A 16,779-nucleotide genomic window follows, 5' to 3' on the forward strand; every position below is an offset into this window, starting at 1 on the left:
AAAATTATAAAATTGAAAAAAAGGTTGAAGTTTGATCTCTGTACGAAATTAAATATTCGTTAACGATGGTGGCAGAATATCATTAGGCGCTGTAAACGGATCCCAATCGCCTAATCCTGTCATTTTTAAACTTAAATCCCACAACTTTTTCGATTCTTCGGCATTTGTTGCTGCAGTTGAAGGAGTCTCCTTTTTGCAATCACTGTAAAATTAAATTTGAATTTAAAATAAGCGTCATATTCGTTGATCATTTGATGAAAAATATTCAAAGAATAGAAATTTTTCCAACCTATAATAACATCCGGTTTCGTCCTCCAAACTTTCTTCAATTGAACAATAAATGGTCGTTTGCGCTCCTTCCTCAGGAGTTTTATCAAACAGGCAGAAGGCTAGGCGAACTACAGAGCGAAATCCAGGGAAATAAATAGAATTTAAATGACGTCCTAATTCAGTACGCACAATACCTGGGTGCAGAGAGTACACGTTTACGCCTTTGCCTGAAATAAATACATCGAACGATTATCGTTTACTTGTATAGGTATTTCTTATTCCGAAATGAATGCGAAAACTCTTTCTTTATCAATAGGCTAATTACCTTTTAGTTTTGTCGCGAGTTCGTGGCTGAATAAAAGATTAGCCAATTTGCTCTGTGCATAAGCTCCAAACGGCGTGTAGCCGTTTTCTAGATTTATATCGTCGAAATGAATTCTACCCTCTGATAAGAGAAAAAAAAACAGAAATGAGAAATAATTATTATGGCAAAAAATGCTACAATGCGAATCTAAATTCAGAGGCAGCGAAAGCTCGTTCATCAAAAAACTTTTCGAGTAGGTAGGTAAAAGTATAGGTACAGGGTGCGCAGAAATATCGAGTACACCTAAAAAAATTGTATGCAAAATGTTTTTAGTTGGTCACAATGAATGTGAATGGTAATAATGTTAGCACAAGATTGGTTGTTGGACTGAGGTGGTAATATTCCACCAATCATAATGCATCTAAGTATTTTACGTTGCCAACCTATATTTTTGATAAAAAACTTTCTTTGGGTACTCGCCCTGTGCATAATTGGATAGGTAAAGAACATTTTTTTCGATCTGTCATGTTGTGAGAGAATTTACCTAATAAAGAGAAGATTTGCCTGAATGACACGACTTACTTTTATGAGCTAAAGATGAAACGTTCACTATTCTTGCAGGCGTAGAATGCCTAATTCGAGGAAGCAACAAACAAGTAAACAAAAAATGTCCTAGATGATTGGTTCCAAACTGCAATTCAAACCCATCTGCAGTTTTACTTTTCGGACACATCATAACACCTTCGTAAAAAACAATTAGAATATTATGAAACGTATAACTTAGTCGATTTTTAAAATAGCAAAAAATTCAATAAGTTGGCTTCGTCGCCCTTACCTGCATTATTTACCAATATATTTATACGTTCTTCAGATTGAAGGATATCCTTAGCACATTCCTTGATAGACAATAAAGAACCGAGATCTAATTTTTTAATAACTAGCTCTCCCAAAGGTTGATTGTCCTCCGACTTGACAGTTTCTTTGATGTCATCGACAGCTTTGGCAGCTTTTTCTGCATCACGACATGCTAATATAACTCTGGCACCTATAAATTATTTTTACAAGGAACATATCTAGGTATAAGTAGATATTTTTTCAACATTACATAAATTGCATAAAATTCAATACATAAGTACATACTATAACTTACCAATTCTGTAAAATTCTCTTGCCGTTATTTTACCAATTCCAGTATTTGATCCGGTAACTATGGCTGTTTTTCCATCAAGTCTCGCCTTACTGACACATTTCCCGGCTTTCAACAATTTCATCTTTGGAACGATTTTATTTTACGAGTTGAATATACCTAATTTATTTTATTTTGTGTACATCATCAGAACACCGCGTAACAAATCTCAACACTGAAAATGATGATAAAAATTAATAAAACTGGATTTTTCACTTTAGGTACACGATATGCGTATTGTATCTACCTATACTTTGTCTACGGCTGCTGTTGCCGTACATTGAGGTCACTTCTGCTTGTACGTTCGGTTATGAACTCTTTTACTTTTAGAGACATTCTTAACACAATTCAGAGAGCACCGGGGATAGGAGAGTAGAAAAACGAAACAGGTATTCTAACCGAAATTTAGAAACGTTCAACTAACTGTATAGAACTATACGTATACAGTGGGTATAGGTATGGTATGGGTTATGGAGTGGGTACCTTGGTACCTCTACCTGTCCAGTGTCCATAGCAATCAAATCAAGTGATGTGCACTAGCAAAGATGGGATATTTCATTCCATCAGGTGCACGATGAATGTTTAGTGTTGGTAGAATGTAGGTAGATACTTACTTAATATTTAGGTAGGTACCTCTACAGGCGTTTCGATTTCAACTGACTGGGTACTGTACCGAATTGAATTGTTCTTCTCTCGTATACCTAGTTCATTCACCTCCTTTCAACGTTGCGAACCTTAAAAATTTCAAGGAGAATATCCTTTTTTCTTGAAAGGTTTTTGGTGGTTATAGAAACATAGTAACTTTTGCAAATGTTTTTTGACATTTTGACCAGTCATAAGTGAAAGTTTTTGAAATAAGCTCAGCAGGCACATTTTTATACTCATTTTATTATTATTTTTTTGAAGCAAAGAATACTTAAATTTTATTATTAGGTAAGTATACCTATAGCCAACTAGAGCTTACCCAAACAAGCGTGTAATCATAAAAAATATAACATTTACTTAGATGTACCTAATTACTCGTACCTATACTTATGCGAAAGCAGATCATTGAATAAGTAAGTGAGACATTCTCAAACCGCTATTATTGGACAATCGTGCACTGCTTTTGTAGTAACACATCCTTCCTCCCTAATTTTAAATTCTTTGTCTTTATAAGTAGCAACATTCCAAGAATTTATGTATAAATCATCGGCAATTTTTTCAAAATCTTCAAGCTTCAAATTAGTACCTTGTTGATATCTACTGTATCCTTCAACTTCAACAATATCTCCTTGAACAGCTTTTGGAGGCACATCCAGAATATCTTCTGATTCTCCATCGTGGGCTAAAAGTAACATTCCATTGGAAAATTCACCTGGTGTATGGCTAATATTGTACAACTGTAGTGATGCGATGTTCAGTAAAAATAATGTCTTTTTATTTCGGAGGTGTCCTAAAGGTATTTTGTATCTGTAAAGGTTGCTGAGCTGTAAAAATAAATTTGTGTAGGTGAGCTAGCGCATACACACTTGGAATTCTCAAAAATAAAATTGCATCGCTTACGATCACTGTTGGCGCGAATGTGGCAAAATCGACTCTTATGAGCGCTAATTCTGGATGTTCCGGATGACAGCTTACTTCCAAAATTTTTCCCACGCGAATATTCAAACTTCCAAAATCAGGTTCAACTATATTCGTACCTACACTTCAGAATTTTGCAATGAATGAAATGCCTACCACATAACTGCATATTTGCACCAAAATTACTTATCGAAATCTTCAACGTACCCAATACGTGTGAAGGGATCAAACAGCAACATAATATTTTCAAATTAATGGAAATCATCGCTAAATTTTTTGATCGATACATTTCAGTTGAAATATCACCAATTTAAGTAATCATGATCACTTATTCAAATTGAGGTAGGTAAAAACATTATTTTGTATATTGGTGGGTAACATTTTGATGGGATGAGATAACGGATGAATTATCTTTATCATATGTGGAGCTCATATCTTTTGCTAAGCAATTCAATCAAGAATTAAATGAGGGAATACATTTCATCCTGAATTAATTAAAGCAAATGATATATACCTAAATTTATGCTCTACGCAGATGCGATACGTAGGCTATACGAATTTGTAACAGATTCGTCATCAAGTAAGTAAACACTAAACTTAGGTAGGTACTAGGTACACCTACATCTGCAACATGTAATTTCAAATGACGTAAGTATAGTGCACTAACGCAAATATATACGAATTTTTTTTTGCAAATAAAATGTGATCATTTCATTTGAATAAAGTTGAATGAGATTTGTCATTGTTGACTACTGACTCATGTAGTCATGTAAGTAAAATGAAATGATCATAGCTAATTTCTCTCCTCGTAAGTATAGGTAGGTACCTTAAATATAGGAACAACTCTGAATTTGAAACATGAACTACCTACGTAAAGAAACCAAAAATAACGAAAAAAAGACGAACAGTGGCACAGCCTAATTTATTTTTTCTGAAAACTTTTGCATGTTTTTTTAAACTTAAAAAAAATGTAAAATGAAGCAAGTGATATTAAATTTACAATTGGATATTTACCTACGCCATTAATTATGTAGTTACTAATCAATTAAAAATTGTAGGTACTAATTTCAAACAAACAAAAAAATTGAAGAACAAAAAAATAAAAAAGCAGCAACAACAATACATAAATAAATACTTAATAGCCTAAATAATAATAATTCATACGAGATTAAAATAAACAAAAAAGCAAACCTTGTTCAGTTATAAATTGAACAATTCATTAAGCTCCTTAATGTTTTTCTTTTTTACAATGAATTCTTTTTTCAAGCCAGGATTATTAGGACAGCTTTCACATATGATAGGGGCAGCTTTCACGTATGTTGACAGCAAAATTCCTTTGCCACTGACATTCAAATATTTCTTTCTCTGATATTTGGCAATTCTGTTCATATCAATAGTCAAATCTTGGAAAATTTTTTCTGTCGTGGCAAAATCCAAAGACGTTTTAGGCTCGTAATTTATTCCTTCAATCAAAACCACATCGTTTGGTTGAGCTCCTAAAGGAGGATTCAACAACTCGGTCATTGTATAGCCTTCTTCACTATCAGGGCCTTGAGTGTACAAGACCGAACCATGAGAACTGATATTATATATGTTCTGAGGATCTATGTTCAGTAAAAAAGGCGTTAGACGGCCTTCAAACTCGTCTATCTTCATGATTTCCGCCAAACCACTAACCTGAAAGAGAATATGCAATCGCAGATTATCGAAGAAAATTTTTTTAAAAGTGTGACAAGCAAATTTGGAAGGCAACAGATGTTTCTTACGATGGTTCTAACTGGCATATCACCAAACCGAACTTTCAACTGATAATAGTCACTCGTTTGAGGAATGTTTTCTACACGCACAATTTTTCCTATTCTTATATCAAGTAAACCAAAACCAACTTCTGTTTCTTTCTGTTCATTTTGACCTATATCATCACAAGAAAAAATATTATAAATTTTTCACATAAGTAAGTACCTACGTAAATTGTATTTCAAAAGATAGGTAGGTACATCTATTATTAGATGCAATGTTTGAAATTGTACCTACAATTCCTGAAATTGACAGTTTTTTTTTGTACAAATGGCGAAATGTACCTACAATATTTCTGCACAAAATCGTAAATTTAAACAACTCTGTACAAGTTGTTTGAGCAAAGCCTGAAGGCCGAAATTATACAAACATGTCTCACTTACAATGAAAAGTTGAATCCTGAATACTTGTGAAACGTGTTTTTGAGAAAGGCCACTCAAAGAAGGTTTTTGTGATTCAATCACTAGGTACCTATTTATTGAAGATAAATGCTCATTGGTAAGTCCAGTTAAAATTTAGAATTTAAATTCGTATCAATCATCATTAAGATTAATGTGATCAAGTTTGAAATCTCTGCTGCGCCAGATAAAGAATTTTTTCGCCCTATATGCATTCAATAAGTTACCACATTCTTTTCTCCCATTCCATTTCCCTTTATTTTTTAATACCTATCCTGACAGTTGAAACAAATTCAAAATTTGGATTCTCGATTTTTACTGAACTGATAGTCTATAAAATCAACTTACCCTCTTGATTCTAGCATTTATCTCCAAGAAGTAGGGTTAAACCACACACAACGCTCTCCTTTAAGTGCGACCTTCTTCAGACTTCTTACCAAATCAACTGCAAGATTTGGATATTGCACAAAAAAAGTTGCAAATTTTAGGAATTGTATGGTATAGTTTTGGTTTTGGACATTACACCTAACACATCTAATTTATATATACATAATTACCTACCATACGATAAACTTGTTACACAAAACAAAAAACACAAAAAATTGAAGTTTTCTTTCAACGTCATCCTTTTTTGCAACTTGAATTGAGTTACTGAGAATATTATTATTGATTAAATAGTTACCTAATCTAAAATCATCGATTTAATATCGAAAATTACTACCTAACAGGTTTTATTGATTTAAAGGACTGAAATTTCTCTTTGAATATAAGTAGGTGCCTATAGTTTATAAAGGGGAAGGAGATTTCCAATTTTTTCTGGAAAATGTAGCCCATTTCTTGAGCCAACACGTACTGTAATACTTTTTAATAGAAAAATGACTGAAATAGGTAAGCTTCGAATTGAAAAAAAGTATAGAAGAATTTAAAGTTGCACAACACCAATCTGCGTTGGTAACGAATAAAGAGATTCTTTCTCAACTCCAAGTAGGTATACCTATTGTACTTTTGACCAGAAAAATGAAAGAAAGCATTTCTAAAGATTAACAGAACTGTATTTTTTAAGTAGGTACCAAATACTAATTTTAAAAAGCTATCAAGTAGGTAGTTGTAATCCTTGAGCATTGTGATATAAAAAAAGAACAGAATTCGGCGAATGATTGAAAAAAATGCACGTGTAAACGTTTATTAAAATTTTAAAACTCATTCCTTAATTCGATATTATTGAGATTTTCCGTAGTTGCGGGTCCTTTTCCAGCAACATTCAAAGATATGTTTTTATAGGTTACGACACCTTCTTCGTTCACTCTCATGAAAGACATTAATTTCCAGAAATTTGACTTCGAGGTATCGATTTCAGGAAGAGGTTCGTATTCGTATCCTTCAACATAAACGATATCACCCTCTACGCTACCCTCGGGAGGATCAATGACATTGAGCCACCAATCATCTACCACAGTAGATAAAATCATTGCTTGAGTTATAGGACCCATAATTTTGAGAGGTTTTACGTTGATAATGAAAACACATAAACGATTTCTGAAGTCTTCCACCCTCAAGTAAGTCGCTATTTCGCACACCTAGACATATAAATACGAAAACTTTAAAGAACTGTACATATGTAGGTATAATGGCCTACATCGAAAATGAAAAATTACTTACACAAGTCAACTTGATACTATTATTAAAATCCACTTTCATGTGAAAATGCCCTAAATCGTTTATATGAACATCTACCCAAAAAATTCTTCCCACTCTGATATCAAGGTCACCAAAATCAAGTTCGTAAAGTTCTCCGCTTTCGGTAACAGGTTCATCTGAATCTGTAAAAGCAAAATCATGCTACTCTGATCAAGACAAAAAAAAAATCAGATACAGTAGATATCAACTAAAATTAAAAATTTCACTTACCGAAAGAATAAACAATCGCATAAAATGAAAACCAAAACCACAGAGAAGTGGTTATTTTAGAAGAATGCATCATTTACGTAATTGCATTACATCACATTTGAAATAAATTGAAAGAAAGAATTTAGGAATTTTTTTTTTAATATTTAAGTATGCGACATATCGCAAATTGCGCTTATCAAACGATGTTACCGAAATTACTGATCAAAAAGTTCTCTATAATATTCATGTAATTTCCTTTTTGAATTTCTGAAAGACGGTCAGTGCTACTTTTCAATGCATACCAACAGGTTAGAGTGATTTCGTGCTTTTGTAAACTAGGTATGTTTTTCTAAATTTCGCACACGAAGTATAAGAGCAAGTTTTTAAAATAAAATCAGATTACAAAAACATAAATTCATTAAATACAAGTAGCTTTTCATATTTTTATTGGGTAAGTATTTCACAAAGTGTTCCATCGATAGAAGACACAACAAATCAACTCTCAATAATGAAATCATTCATCTGAAGAACAAACAATAAATATCATTACACGAGAAGTTCGGCATTGCTTTTTATTCATGTAGGTATCTACCTATCAATAAATAATGCAACACTTTTTTCGTAAGCACATGCGAAATACAAATCAAAAAAACAAAAAAGTAGAAAAAATGACTAAGAACGATGGTAGTTTTTTTTTCTATTTTATATTAGCATTAGTAATGAAACGAGTGGTAGCTGGTCCTTTTCCACCGACATTCCACGGTATACCCTTATAAGTAGCAATTTTATCTTGATTCACTTTCAAATGCGGCGATATTACCTCAAGAATGTTTTTCTTAGGAGTAATATTGGGTTCAGGTTTGTATTCATATCCCTCAACACGAACGATATCACCAGGGACGCTGCCTTCGGGAGGAATTAAAATTTCGACTTTCTCTCCTTCACTGGCACACATTATCATACCTTCGGAAGTAATGCCTCGCATTTTTTGTGGTTTCAGATTTGTAAGAAATAAAGCCACACGATTTTGCATTTCTTCAATCGGAATAACAGGAACCAAAGCGCTCAGCTGCAATGGATACATAAAAATTAATCAACTATTAAACATGGCAAAACGTGAAGAAGTTTAGCAACTTACAATAGTCAAACATGAAGGACCGCCAAAATCTACTTTTTCCACGTACAATTTGTCAGCATTCGGATGTCTTTCAACTTGCACAATTTTCCCAACTTTGATATCGAGTAATCCGAAATCTGGTTCGGTTTCACTCGCTTTCGTAACGTTGGTTTGCCCTTTTAAAAATTTAAGAATTTCATTCGGATAAAGTATCAACAATAAACAGAAAGTGCCAGACAAGTTTCATTCATTGCATGGCATCAAAATTTAATGAATAAAAGTACATTAACTGCTATCCAAAGCTCTGATACCTTTCGTTGATTTCTTGCTTTTAGAAACATCAGTCTTTTTCTCTTCGACGTCGGATTTTTGAGGAACCTTCTCAGGTTCTTCAACAACACATTTCACTTCTGTGGTAGTGGTGGTAGCAGCTTGTGGAGAAATGGGAATCTGAAAAACGAATATAATGAGGCCACTTGTTACTAGGCGTATGAGTGATAAACTAATCACAGAAATGAAAGAATAAGAAATTGAAAAGGTGATAATAAACAGATGACTATGTAAGGGTCTTTTAATGTTTTATAGGCATTTACATAGCTGAAATTCAATCAAATGATTTCAAGTGGGTAATGATTTTTTCGCTCGCTATGGTCGTGCACATCAATATTACACTTCAAACACCAATATAATATCATTAGGTAAGGTTTGTAAAAAATTATTACTTGAGGTATGTTATTGGCAATACGTAATTTAATTAGTTCTTGTTTGCATTCCTCAACTTGCTGCTCTAGGACACGATTTTCCGCCTGCAACTGAGAAATTCGATTCTCACCATTCGTCTTATTCAACTGGAAAGCAGCAGACGAAACTTCTGATATCTAAAATGAAATTAAATCATAATAATACGTTTGCATTGAAAATGTTTGAATTCTTATGAAACGTGAATGTTTTACCAACTACGTACTTCGTCATTTATGGATTTCAAAAGTTTGGCGATTCTGGACGAATTCAAATGAACTTTCGATAGAGTTTCCGAAATGATCATGATTGCTATGACGTTATGTCTTTCAAAGAGGAAAAGTAAGTATTTTGAAACTAAAAACTGAGTGAGAATAGTAAATTTCCAATTTGCTTAGAACAAGACAACAAGCCTTTTCTTTAATAGTTTAATTTTACTTAGTTCTTGTGATCATGTTATCACTCGACTTTGATTTTGATAAGACACCGGCACACCTGACAGACACGCGTCAATTTAGAGAGAATGTTCTGGTTTACCTCCGGGTAAACCACCCACAGGCGAGAATAACGTGTACCTTAGGGAATGTTACGATCAGGTTTACCTAGGGGTAAACCCCGACGAAAATTTCAAGGAATGTTACCATGCATGTTTACTCGAGAGTAAACCCAGACAAAATTTTTAATTTTATCATGCATTTGGTAAGATAAGATTTTGTTTTCAGTGTTGGGGGGCGCGCTCGGCTTCGCCTCGCGCGTGTCCGTATCTCCTACTTTTGCTACGCGAGTACCAGTGTTGTGCGTAACGATATTTTTTTTCGTTCCGTTATTTCGTTACGTTACAAAATTAGCATTTTTTTCGTTACGTTTTTTCGTTACAGTACTTGTAACGAAAAAAATGCTGTAACGGTATTTTTCGTTACACCGGTACTTGAACTTTTTCGTTACGTTCTTTTCGTTATTTCCGTTACGATTTTTTCGTTACAGAAACGTTTTTTCAACGTAGAATTGATGATATTTTCAAAGAAAAATGCATTTGTAACGAAAAATTGTAACAGAAATGGCTAAAATAACGGAACCAAAAGGTTTAAATACCAGTGTAACGAAAAAAATACCGTTACATTTTTTCGTTACGGATATAATCATGATACAATTACGTTTATTAAAAAGGGAATTTTTGAAAAAGTCAAGCTTGGAAGGTAAAAAATCTCATTTTTTGACTCAACTTGAAAATATTGTAACTAAAAAAATAACAAAAAAGGTAACAGAATTTTTTCGTTTTTCGTTACGTTACATCAAGAAAAATATCGTTATGTTACGTTTCAGTTACACAACATCACATGATCAAAATAACGTTTTCGTTACAGTTCCGTTACCTGTAACGAAAAAAATTTCGTTATTTTCGTTTTTCGTTACAGTTACTGTTACGGGACGCCAACACTGGCGAGTACTCCTCGTGAATCGGGCGCTTCGCGCCCTCGCGGCCCCTCAAGGGCCGCACTCGGAGCAAGAGCTCGCTTCGCTCACTCTGCACTTATTCGGTCGGGCGCTTCGCGCCCTCCCTCAATATTAACATATCAGCATTTAACCTAACCTTAACCTAACCTCTCTTTAATAATTACAAAATCATACCGAATAGGACCATGCTGCTTTCATAATTTTTTTTTTTGCAAAGTGTCGTGTCACACATGAGCAGGGATGCGGAGCGGAACTGAACCGGAACGAACCGGAACGCTAAACCCCTAACTTTTGGGAGAATTTTGGCGGAGCGGAACGGAACCTGGAGCAACTTTCAAAAAATATGCAGGAGCGAAACCGGAACCGAACCGGAATAAAAATTTGGGTTTTTAAAGCTCCGACCTAACAAAATTTTTTGACCTTTAATGAACGATTTTCAAGATTATAGTGTGAACAAAAGGTGTTTTTGCTGAAATTTTACCTCAATAAACTAGAAAATTGTAAAAAGACCAGTGTTGTGCGTAACGATATTTTTTTTCGTTCCGTTATTTCGTTACGTTACAAAATTAGCATTTTTTTCGTTACGTTTTTTCGTTACAGTACTTGTAACGAAAAAAATGCTGTAACGGTATTTTTCGTTACACCGGTACTTGAACTTTTTCGTTACGTTCTTTTCGTTATTTCCGTTACGATTTTTTCGTTACAGAAACGTTTTTTCAACGTAGAATTGATGATATTTTCAAAGAAAAATGCATTTGTAACGAAAAATTGTAACAGAAATGGCTAAAATAACGGAACCAAAAGGTTTAAATACCAGTGTAACGAAAAAAATACCGTTACATTTTTTCGTTACGGATATAATCATGATACAATTACGTTTATTAAAAAGGGAATTTTTGAAAAAGTCAAGCTTGGAAGGTAAAAAATCTCATTTTTTGACTCAACTTGAAAATATTGTAACTAAAAAAATAACAAAAAAGGTAACAGAATTTTTTCGTTTTTCGTTACGTTACATCAAGAAAAATATCGTTATGTTACGTTTCAGTTACACAACATCACATGATCAAAATAACGTTTTCGTTACAGTTCCGTTACCTGTAACGAAAAAAATTTCGTTATTTTCGTTTTTCGTTACAGTTACTGTTACGGGACGCCAACACTGAAAAAGACATGGTAAATGACATGAAAAAGACCATTTATACAACGTACTTTTGGAACAAAGCTGCAATTTTCAGCGATCAAAATTCAAATTTCTCATGTGAGCAGTGAGGTGGACTTTAAATTTCATTCAGTGTTGGTGTACTGTAATGGAAACTGTAACGAAAAACGAAAATAACGAAATTTTTTTCGTTCCAGGTAACGGAACTGTAACAAAAACGTTATTTTGATCATGTGATATTGTGTAACTGAAACGTAACGTAACGATATTTTTCTTGATGTAACGTAACGAAAAACGAAAAAATTCTGTTACCTTTTTTGTTATTTTTTTAGTTACAATATTTTCAAGTTGAGTCAAAAAATGAGATTTTTTACCTTCCAAGCTTGACTTTTTCAAAAATTCCCTTTTTAATAAACGTAATTGACTAATTGTATCATGATTATATCTGTAACAAAAAAATGTAACGGTATTTTTTTCGTTACACTGGTATTTAAACCTTTTGGTTCCATTATTTTAGCTATTTCTGTTACAATTTTTTGTTACAAATGCATTTTTCTTTGAAAATATCATCAATTCTACGTTGAAAAAACGTTTCTGTAACGAAAAAATCGTAATGGAAATAACGAAAATAACGTAACGAAAAAGTTCAAGTACCAGTGTAACGAAAAATACCGTTACAGCATTTTTTTCGTTACAAAGTACTGTAACGAAAAAACGTAACGAAAAAAATGCTAATTTTGTAACGTAACGAAATAACGGAACGAAAAAAAATATCGTTACGCACAACACTGATTTCATTAAAACGCGCCTAATTCAACCATTTTTTTAAAATTTCGGGTATTTCAACATTTTCAACTTCAATTTTTGCTCAGAACATGAAAATTCTGATGTACTTTGAATGCAACCTTCTCTAAAACAAAAAAGAAAAATCGGAGCGGAACGGAACGCTAAACCGGAACGGAACGATATTTTTAATCGGAGCGGAACGATACAGGAAACCGGAACAGAATTATTTTTTATGTCGGAGCTGAACCCTGAACCCGGAACGAAATTCATTCCGCTCCGCATCCCTGCACATGAGGTATCAACGGCATCACCAACGAAATTCACTTTCTTTGCTTGAATTTTTTCTGTCATTTATAATTGTATCATAAATGGTACCTATTATACACGAAGTCAACACCAACTACCAAGTACCTATATCATTCGATTCAAAAAGGAATGTTAACATGCATGTTTATTCAGGAGTAAACCCCGACGAAAAATAATTCCAAGGAATGTTACCATGTTTACATGTTTACTTAGGAGTAAACCCTCATGAAAACTTCAAGGAATGTTAGGATGCATGTTTACTTCGGAGTAAACCCCGACGAATCGATCACTTGATTTCAAGGAATGTTACGATGCATGTTTACTCGAGAGTAAACCCTGATGAAAAGAAATACCTATAATGAAATCAAGGCGAAGATTTACCAAAGGTAAACCTAAAAATGAACTTTCCTTGAAGTACACTTCATTCTCTCCCAGGATAAGGGTAAACCTTGTTTTGGTAAACCAGTGTTCTTACATTCTCTCCAATTCGACTTCTCACACCTGACAGTACTGACAGCGCAGTCTCACTAGTCTCACTCAGTGCTGCCAGCCCAATAACCTCAAAAATCCGTATTTTTCATGAAAAAGGAAATCCGTACATTTCCGTACGCTAAAAAAACCCAAAAATATCATGTTTCTTGATTTTGAACTCGTGCGAAACTGACCTTTTAGACATGAAAAATTGAAATCAGACATAATTGTTTGAAAACCTTTCGTTATGTGTGATTATTTCAAAAGAAGGAAGGTAAAATTACTGCTCGAGCGAAGCGAGAGCGAAAATTTTTTGAAAATATGGTTCCAAAAACCAAAAAAACGTCCATTTTTGCATGTTTTAAAGGGTAAAAATCGAGAAATCCGTACATTTCCGTATTTTTTGGCAAATCCGTACGTTTTTCCGTACATGCAATCCGTACATCTCAAAATTCCGTACAAATCCGGACTTTTCCGTACGTCTGGCAGCACTGGTCTCACTGCAACTATGTAGCACAAACTGACAAACCACGTGCATTGGCAACACCACCTATAGTAAAAGGCCTGGGCGCAGAAAAAGTTCTCGAAGGTGGCAACGTCGCAAGGAGGCTGAGACTTACATGGTGTACTATGGGAAAAGCACCATTTTCTTGTTTTTCGCGAATTTTTCAAAATTTTGAATGGGCACATGGGTGCTTAAGGCATGAAAAATGATCTATTTTTTACGCTCTACAATGTCATCTTTCATTTGAAGCTCTAGCACTCATCAATCAAAAGATATAAAAGCTCAAAGCTCAAAAATCACAAATACCAAACTTTTGAATGAATGTTTCTCAAAATTTTGATCGAGCACATGGGTGTTTGAAACATGAAAAATAATCTACGTTTCACGCTCTACAATTTGGTTTTTTCCCGAAAGCTCTAGCATCAATAGAACAAAAGTTAGAAAAAAGCTCAACTTTGAACTTACACAACTTTTGATCTATTGATGCTAGAGCTTTCGGGAAAAAACCAAATTGTAGAGCGTGAAACGTAGATTATTTTTCATGTTTCAAACACCCATGTGCTCGATCAAAATTTTGAGAAACATTCATTCAAAAGTTCGGTATTTGTGATTTTTGAGCTTTGAGCTTTTATATCTTTTGATTGATGAGTGCTAGAGCTTCAAATGAAAGATGACATTGTAGAGCGTAAAAAATAGATCATTTTTCATGCCTTAAGCACCCATGTGCCCATTCAAAATTTTGAAAAATTCGCGAAAAACAAGAAAACGGTGCTTTTTCCATAAGACACCATGTAAGTCTCAGCCACCTTGCGACGTTGCCCTTTTTGTGCGCCCAGGCCTTTTACTATAGGTGGTGTTGGCATTGGTGATGGTTTGGTTACGAAAACTTGTTTTTCATTTTCGATTTTCCTTTTCTAATATATTCATTTTCCAATTTCCAGGGACGGTTTTAAGGGGGGGTATGGGGGTGTGACATCCCTCCAAAGTTCAGAATCGTCGACAAAAATGGCAATATGGTAAACTGTCGGAAAATAGGAGAAAATTTGAAAAATTTGAAAATGTCTGCAGTGAAAAACAGGAAAGCAGACTTTTCACATCAAAATTACTGCTGTTTTGCTTCTTGAAATTTTTTTTTAGTAGACTTTAGCCCTCGCTTCGCTCGGGTCAATGTGGTTCTCTTCTTCACACTCAAAAATTTAGAAACAAATATTCCAATACCTAATTTGTACATACAATAGGTATTAGACGACATTTCTTACGCGGTTATTGGCCTATGTTGTACCTATTTTTCATCATTATTTTCCACATTTATACACTACTACACTTTTGTACTGTCAATGAAAAATATTGTACTGATGGACTTTGAGGTTTTAATTTATAATACGAAAGCAGTTGAAAAATTAACGAACGGTTAATTTATACTTCGGAAGATGTTGGCGAATTTTGATATTAACTATAATGTCTGTCTGAAGAATATTATACAAAATCATCAATAGGTAGGTAGGTACTAGCAAAGCAACATGAAAAATTTAAAAAAAAATGAAATTAATCAATGAGCTATGAAAAATTTTTGCCGACTTGATTGTTGATTTCTGAAACAACCATTAGCTACACTAAGAAAATTCGTAACGATTTTAATTCACATCTTCTAAATTTATTTATCGATTCTGGATTCTCCATTTTGCAATGACATGATTTAATTCTCCATTAATCGATCGAATTTTGCTACAGTTAGGTTAGGTTAGCAGACAATCGATCGGATTTTGCTGTAGTTAGGTTAGGTTAGACTTCGTGTATTTCCGTTAGGTTAGCCTTCGGGCAATTCCGTTAGGTTAGGTTAGCGTTCGTGCAACTCCGTTAGGTTAGCCTTCGGCTGTATTCGAGTACTTTGAATAGATTCGTTCATATCAACTTTCAGAGCTTCTCTACTTTATTCGATTTAAGAAAAGTTCAAATCTGTGTAAGTGTGTAATGAAGAGATGGGAACAAAAATGAAATTCTGACGAAGAGATAAAATCTGAGGATTTACAATTGTGACCAATGAAACTGAATGAATGAATGAAGTGGCGGATAAATTCGATTTTCAACAACCTTCAGTTCTTCAGTGGTCACTTAAAACATCTTTCACCGAATTTCTTCTCATATTAAAAATGATTTAGTTTCTATTTTTCTCTATTTCCTTCTTCGTAGCGAACATAACTTAAAATTTCCGTAATTTATTTGATGAACAAGAACTCGTAAAATTTCAAAAAGTTGAGATCAGAAAGATCGAATTTTCACATTAAAATTGATGTCGTTTCACTTTTCAAATCACAAGTTTTCCAAAACATTTTCCCTCGCTTCGCTCGGGCTAATTTGGTTCTCTTCTGCAGAGTTATAATTTCAATAAACCTTTGATTGAATTTGAAAAATGTTGAGATCAGAAAATTTGAGAAATGTTGAGATTGGAAAAACCGAATTCTCACATTGATGTTTGTTTACTTTTCAAATCAAAAGTTTTCCAAAACTTTTGTTCTCGCTTCGCTCGGGCCATTCAACATACTGCTTTCCGAAGTAAAAAGAATTACATTTATGTAGTATGAAAACTGAACAGAAAAATTCTAGAAATAGCATGAAAAATGAAAATTTTTATTTTTTCTGAACAGATTCACAACCTTTTCAAAATTTTTTGACGCAGCACGTTCAAATTTCAATTATTGTCGGAAAAATTACAATTTTTTGTCTGCAAAATGACGTGATACACCCCTCCAAATAGTATGACTTCAAACCGTCTCTGCATGATCATGTTAAACGATTTGTTAAATTAAATCGATAAATGAAAATCACAACACAGCAGG

General features: G+C 33.8%; 4 protein-coding genes across 7 annotated transcripts; all 4 read right to left on the reverse strand.

Moving 5' to 3' along the window:
• Positions 1-48: 48 nt before the first annotated feature.
• On the reverse strand, positions 49-2,430 carry LOC135838326 (retinol dehydrogenase 11-like). 2 transcript variants are annotated; one of them, XM_065353908.1, is made up of 7 exons: positions 2,008-2,429; positions 1,725-1,935; positions 1,410-1,619; positions 1,157-1,315; positions 596-715; positions 290-497; positions 49-202 (listed from the first exon to the last, which is right to left on the reverse strand). In XM_065353908.1, the coding sequence occupies exons 2-7, from the start codon at positions 1,843-1,845 to the stop codon at positions 49-51; spliced, it is 972 nt and encodes a 323-aa protein (XP_065209980.1). In that variant the 5' UTR covers positions 1,846-1,935; positions 2,008-2,429. The 2 variants fall into 2 exon arrangements, with proteins under 2 accessions (XP_065209980.1, XP_065209981.1); XM_065353909.1 differs by having other exon boundaries at positions 1,725-2,430.
• Positions 2,431-2,628: 198 nt separating this feature from the next.
• Positions 2,629-3,700, reverse strand: LOC135838327 (tyrosine--tRNA ligase, cytoplasmic-like). The gene is made up of 3 exons (XM_065353910.1): positions 3,531-3,700; positions 3,306-3,442; positions 2,629-3,229 (listed from the first exon to the last, which is right to left on the reverse strand). Exons 1-3 carry the CDS (start codon positions 3,610-3,612, stop codon positions 2,834-2,836), a joined length of 615 nt encoding a protein of 204 aa, XP_065209982.1. The 5' UTR covers positions 3,613-3,700; the 3' UTR covers positions 2,629-2,833.
• Positions 3,701-4,226: 526 nt separating this feature from the next.
• On the reverse strand, positions 4,227-7,598 carry LOC135839241 (aminoacyl tRNA synthase complex-interacting multifunctional protein 1-like). Of its 3 annotated transcripts, XR_010557565.1 has the most exons (5): positions 7,427-7,598; positions 7,178-7,338; positions 6,080-7,095; positions 5,090-5,235; positions 4,227-5,000 (listed from the first exon to the last, which is right to left on the reverse strand). XR_010557565.1 is itself a non-coding variant. In XM_065355173.1 (3 exons), exons 1-3 carry the CDS (start codon positions 6,141-6,143, stop codon positions 4,524-4,526), a joined length of 687 nt encoding a protein of 228 aa, XP_065211245.1. In that variant the 5' UTR covers positions 6,144-6,236; the 3' UTR covers positions 4,227-4,523. The 3 variants fall into 3 exon arrangements, 2 of the variants coding, with proteins under 2 accessions (XP_065211245.1, XP_065211246.1); XM_065355173.1 differs by lacking the exons at positions 7,178-7,338; positions 7,427-7,598 and having other exon boundaries at positions 6,080-6,236; XM_065355174.1 differs by lacking the exons at positions 6,080-7,095; positions 7,178-7,338; positions 7,427-7,598 and adding an exon at positions 5,504-5,641.
• A 236-nt stretch (positions 7,599-7,834) lies between these two features.
• LOC135839240 (aminoacyl tRNA synthase complex-interacting multifunctional protein 1-like) lies at positions 7,835-9,755 on the reverse strand. Its single transcript, XM_065355171.1, has 5 exons — positions 9,487-9,755; positions 9,245-9,400; positions 8,834-8,972; positions 8,544-8,698; positions 7,835-8,474 (listed from the first exon to the last, which is right to left on the reverse strand). Exons 1-5 carry the CDS (start codon positions 9,565-9,567, stop codon positions 8,103-8,105), a joined length of 903 nt encoding a protein of 300 aa, XP_065211243.1. The 5' UTR covers positions 9,568-9,755; the 3' UTR covers positions 7,835-8,102.
• Between the last annotated feature and the right edge of the window lie 7,024 nt (positions 9,756-16,779).

This window comes from Planococcus citri, chromosome 3 (genome assembly GCF_950023065.1).
Source record: "Planococcus citri chromosome 3, ihPlaCitr1.1, whole genome shotgun sequence".
Lineage (NCBI taxonomy): Eukaryota > Metazoa > Arthropoda > Insecta > Hemiptera > Pseudococcidae > Planococcus > Planococcus citri.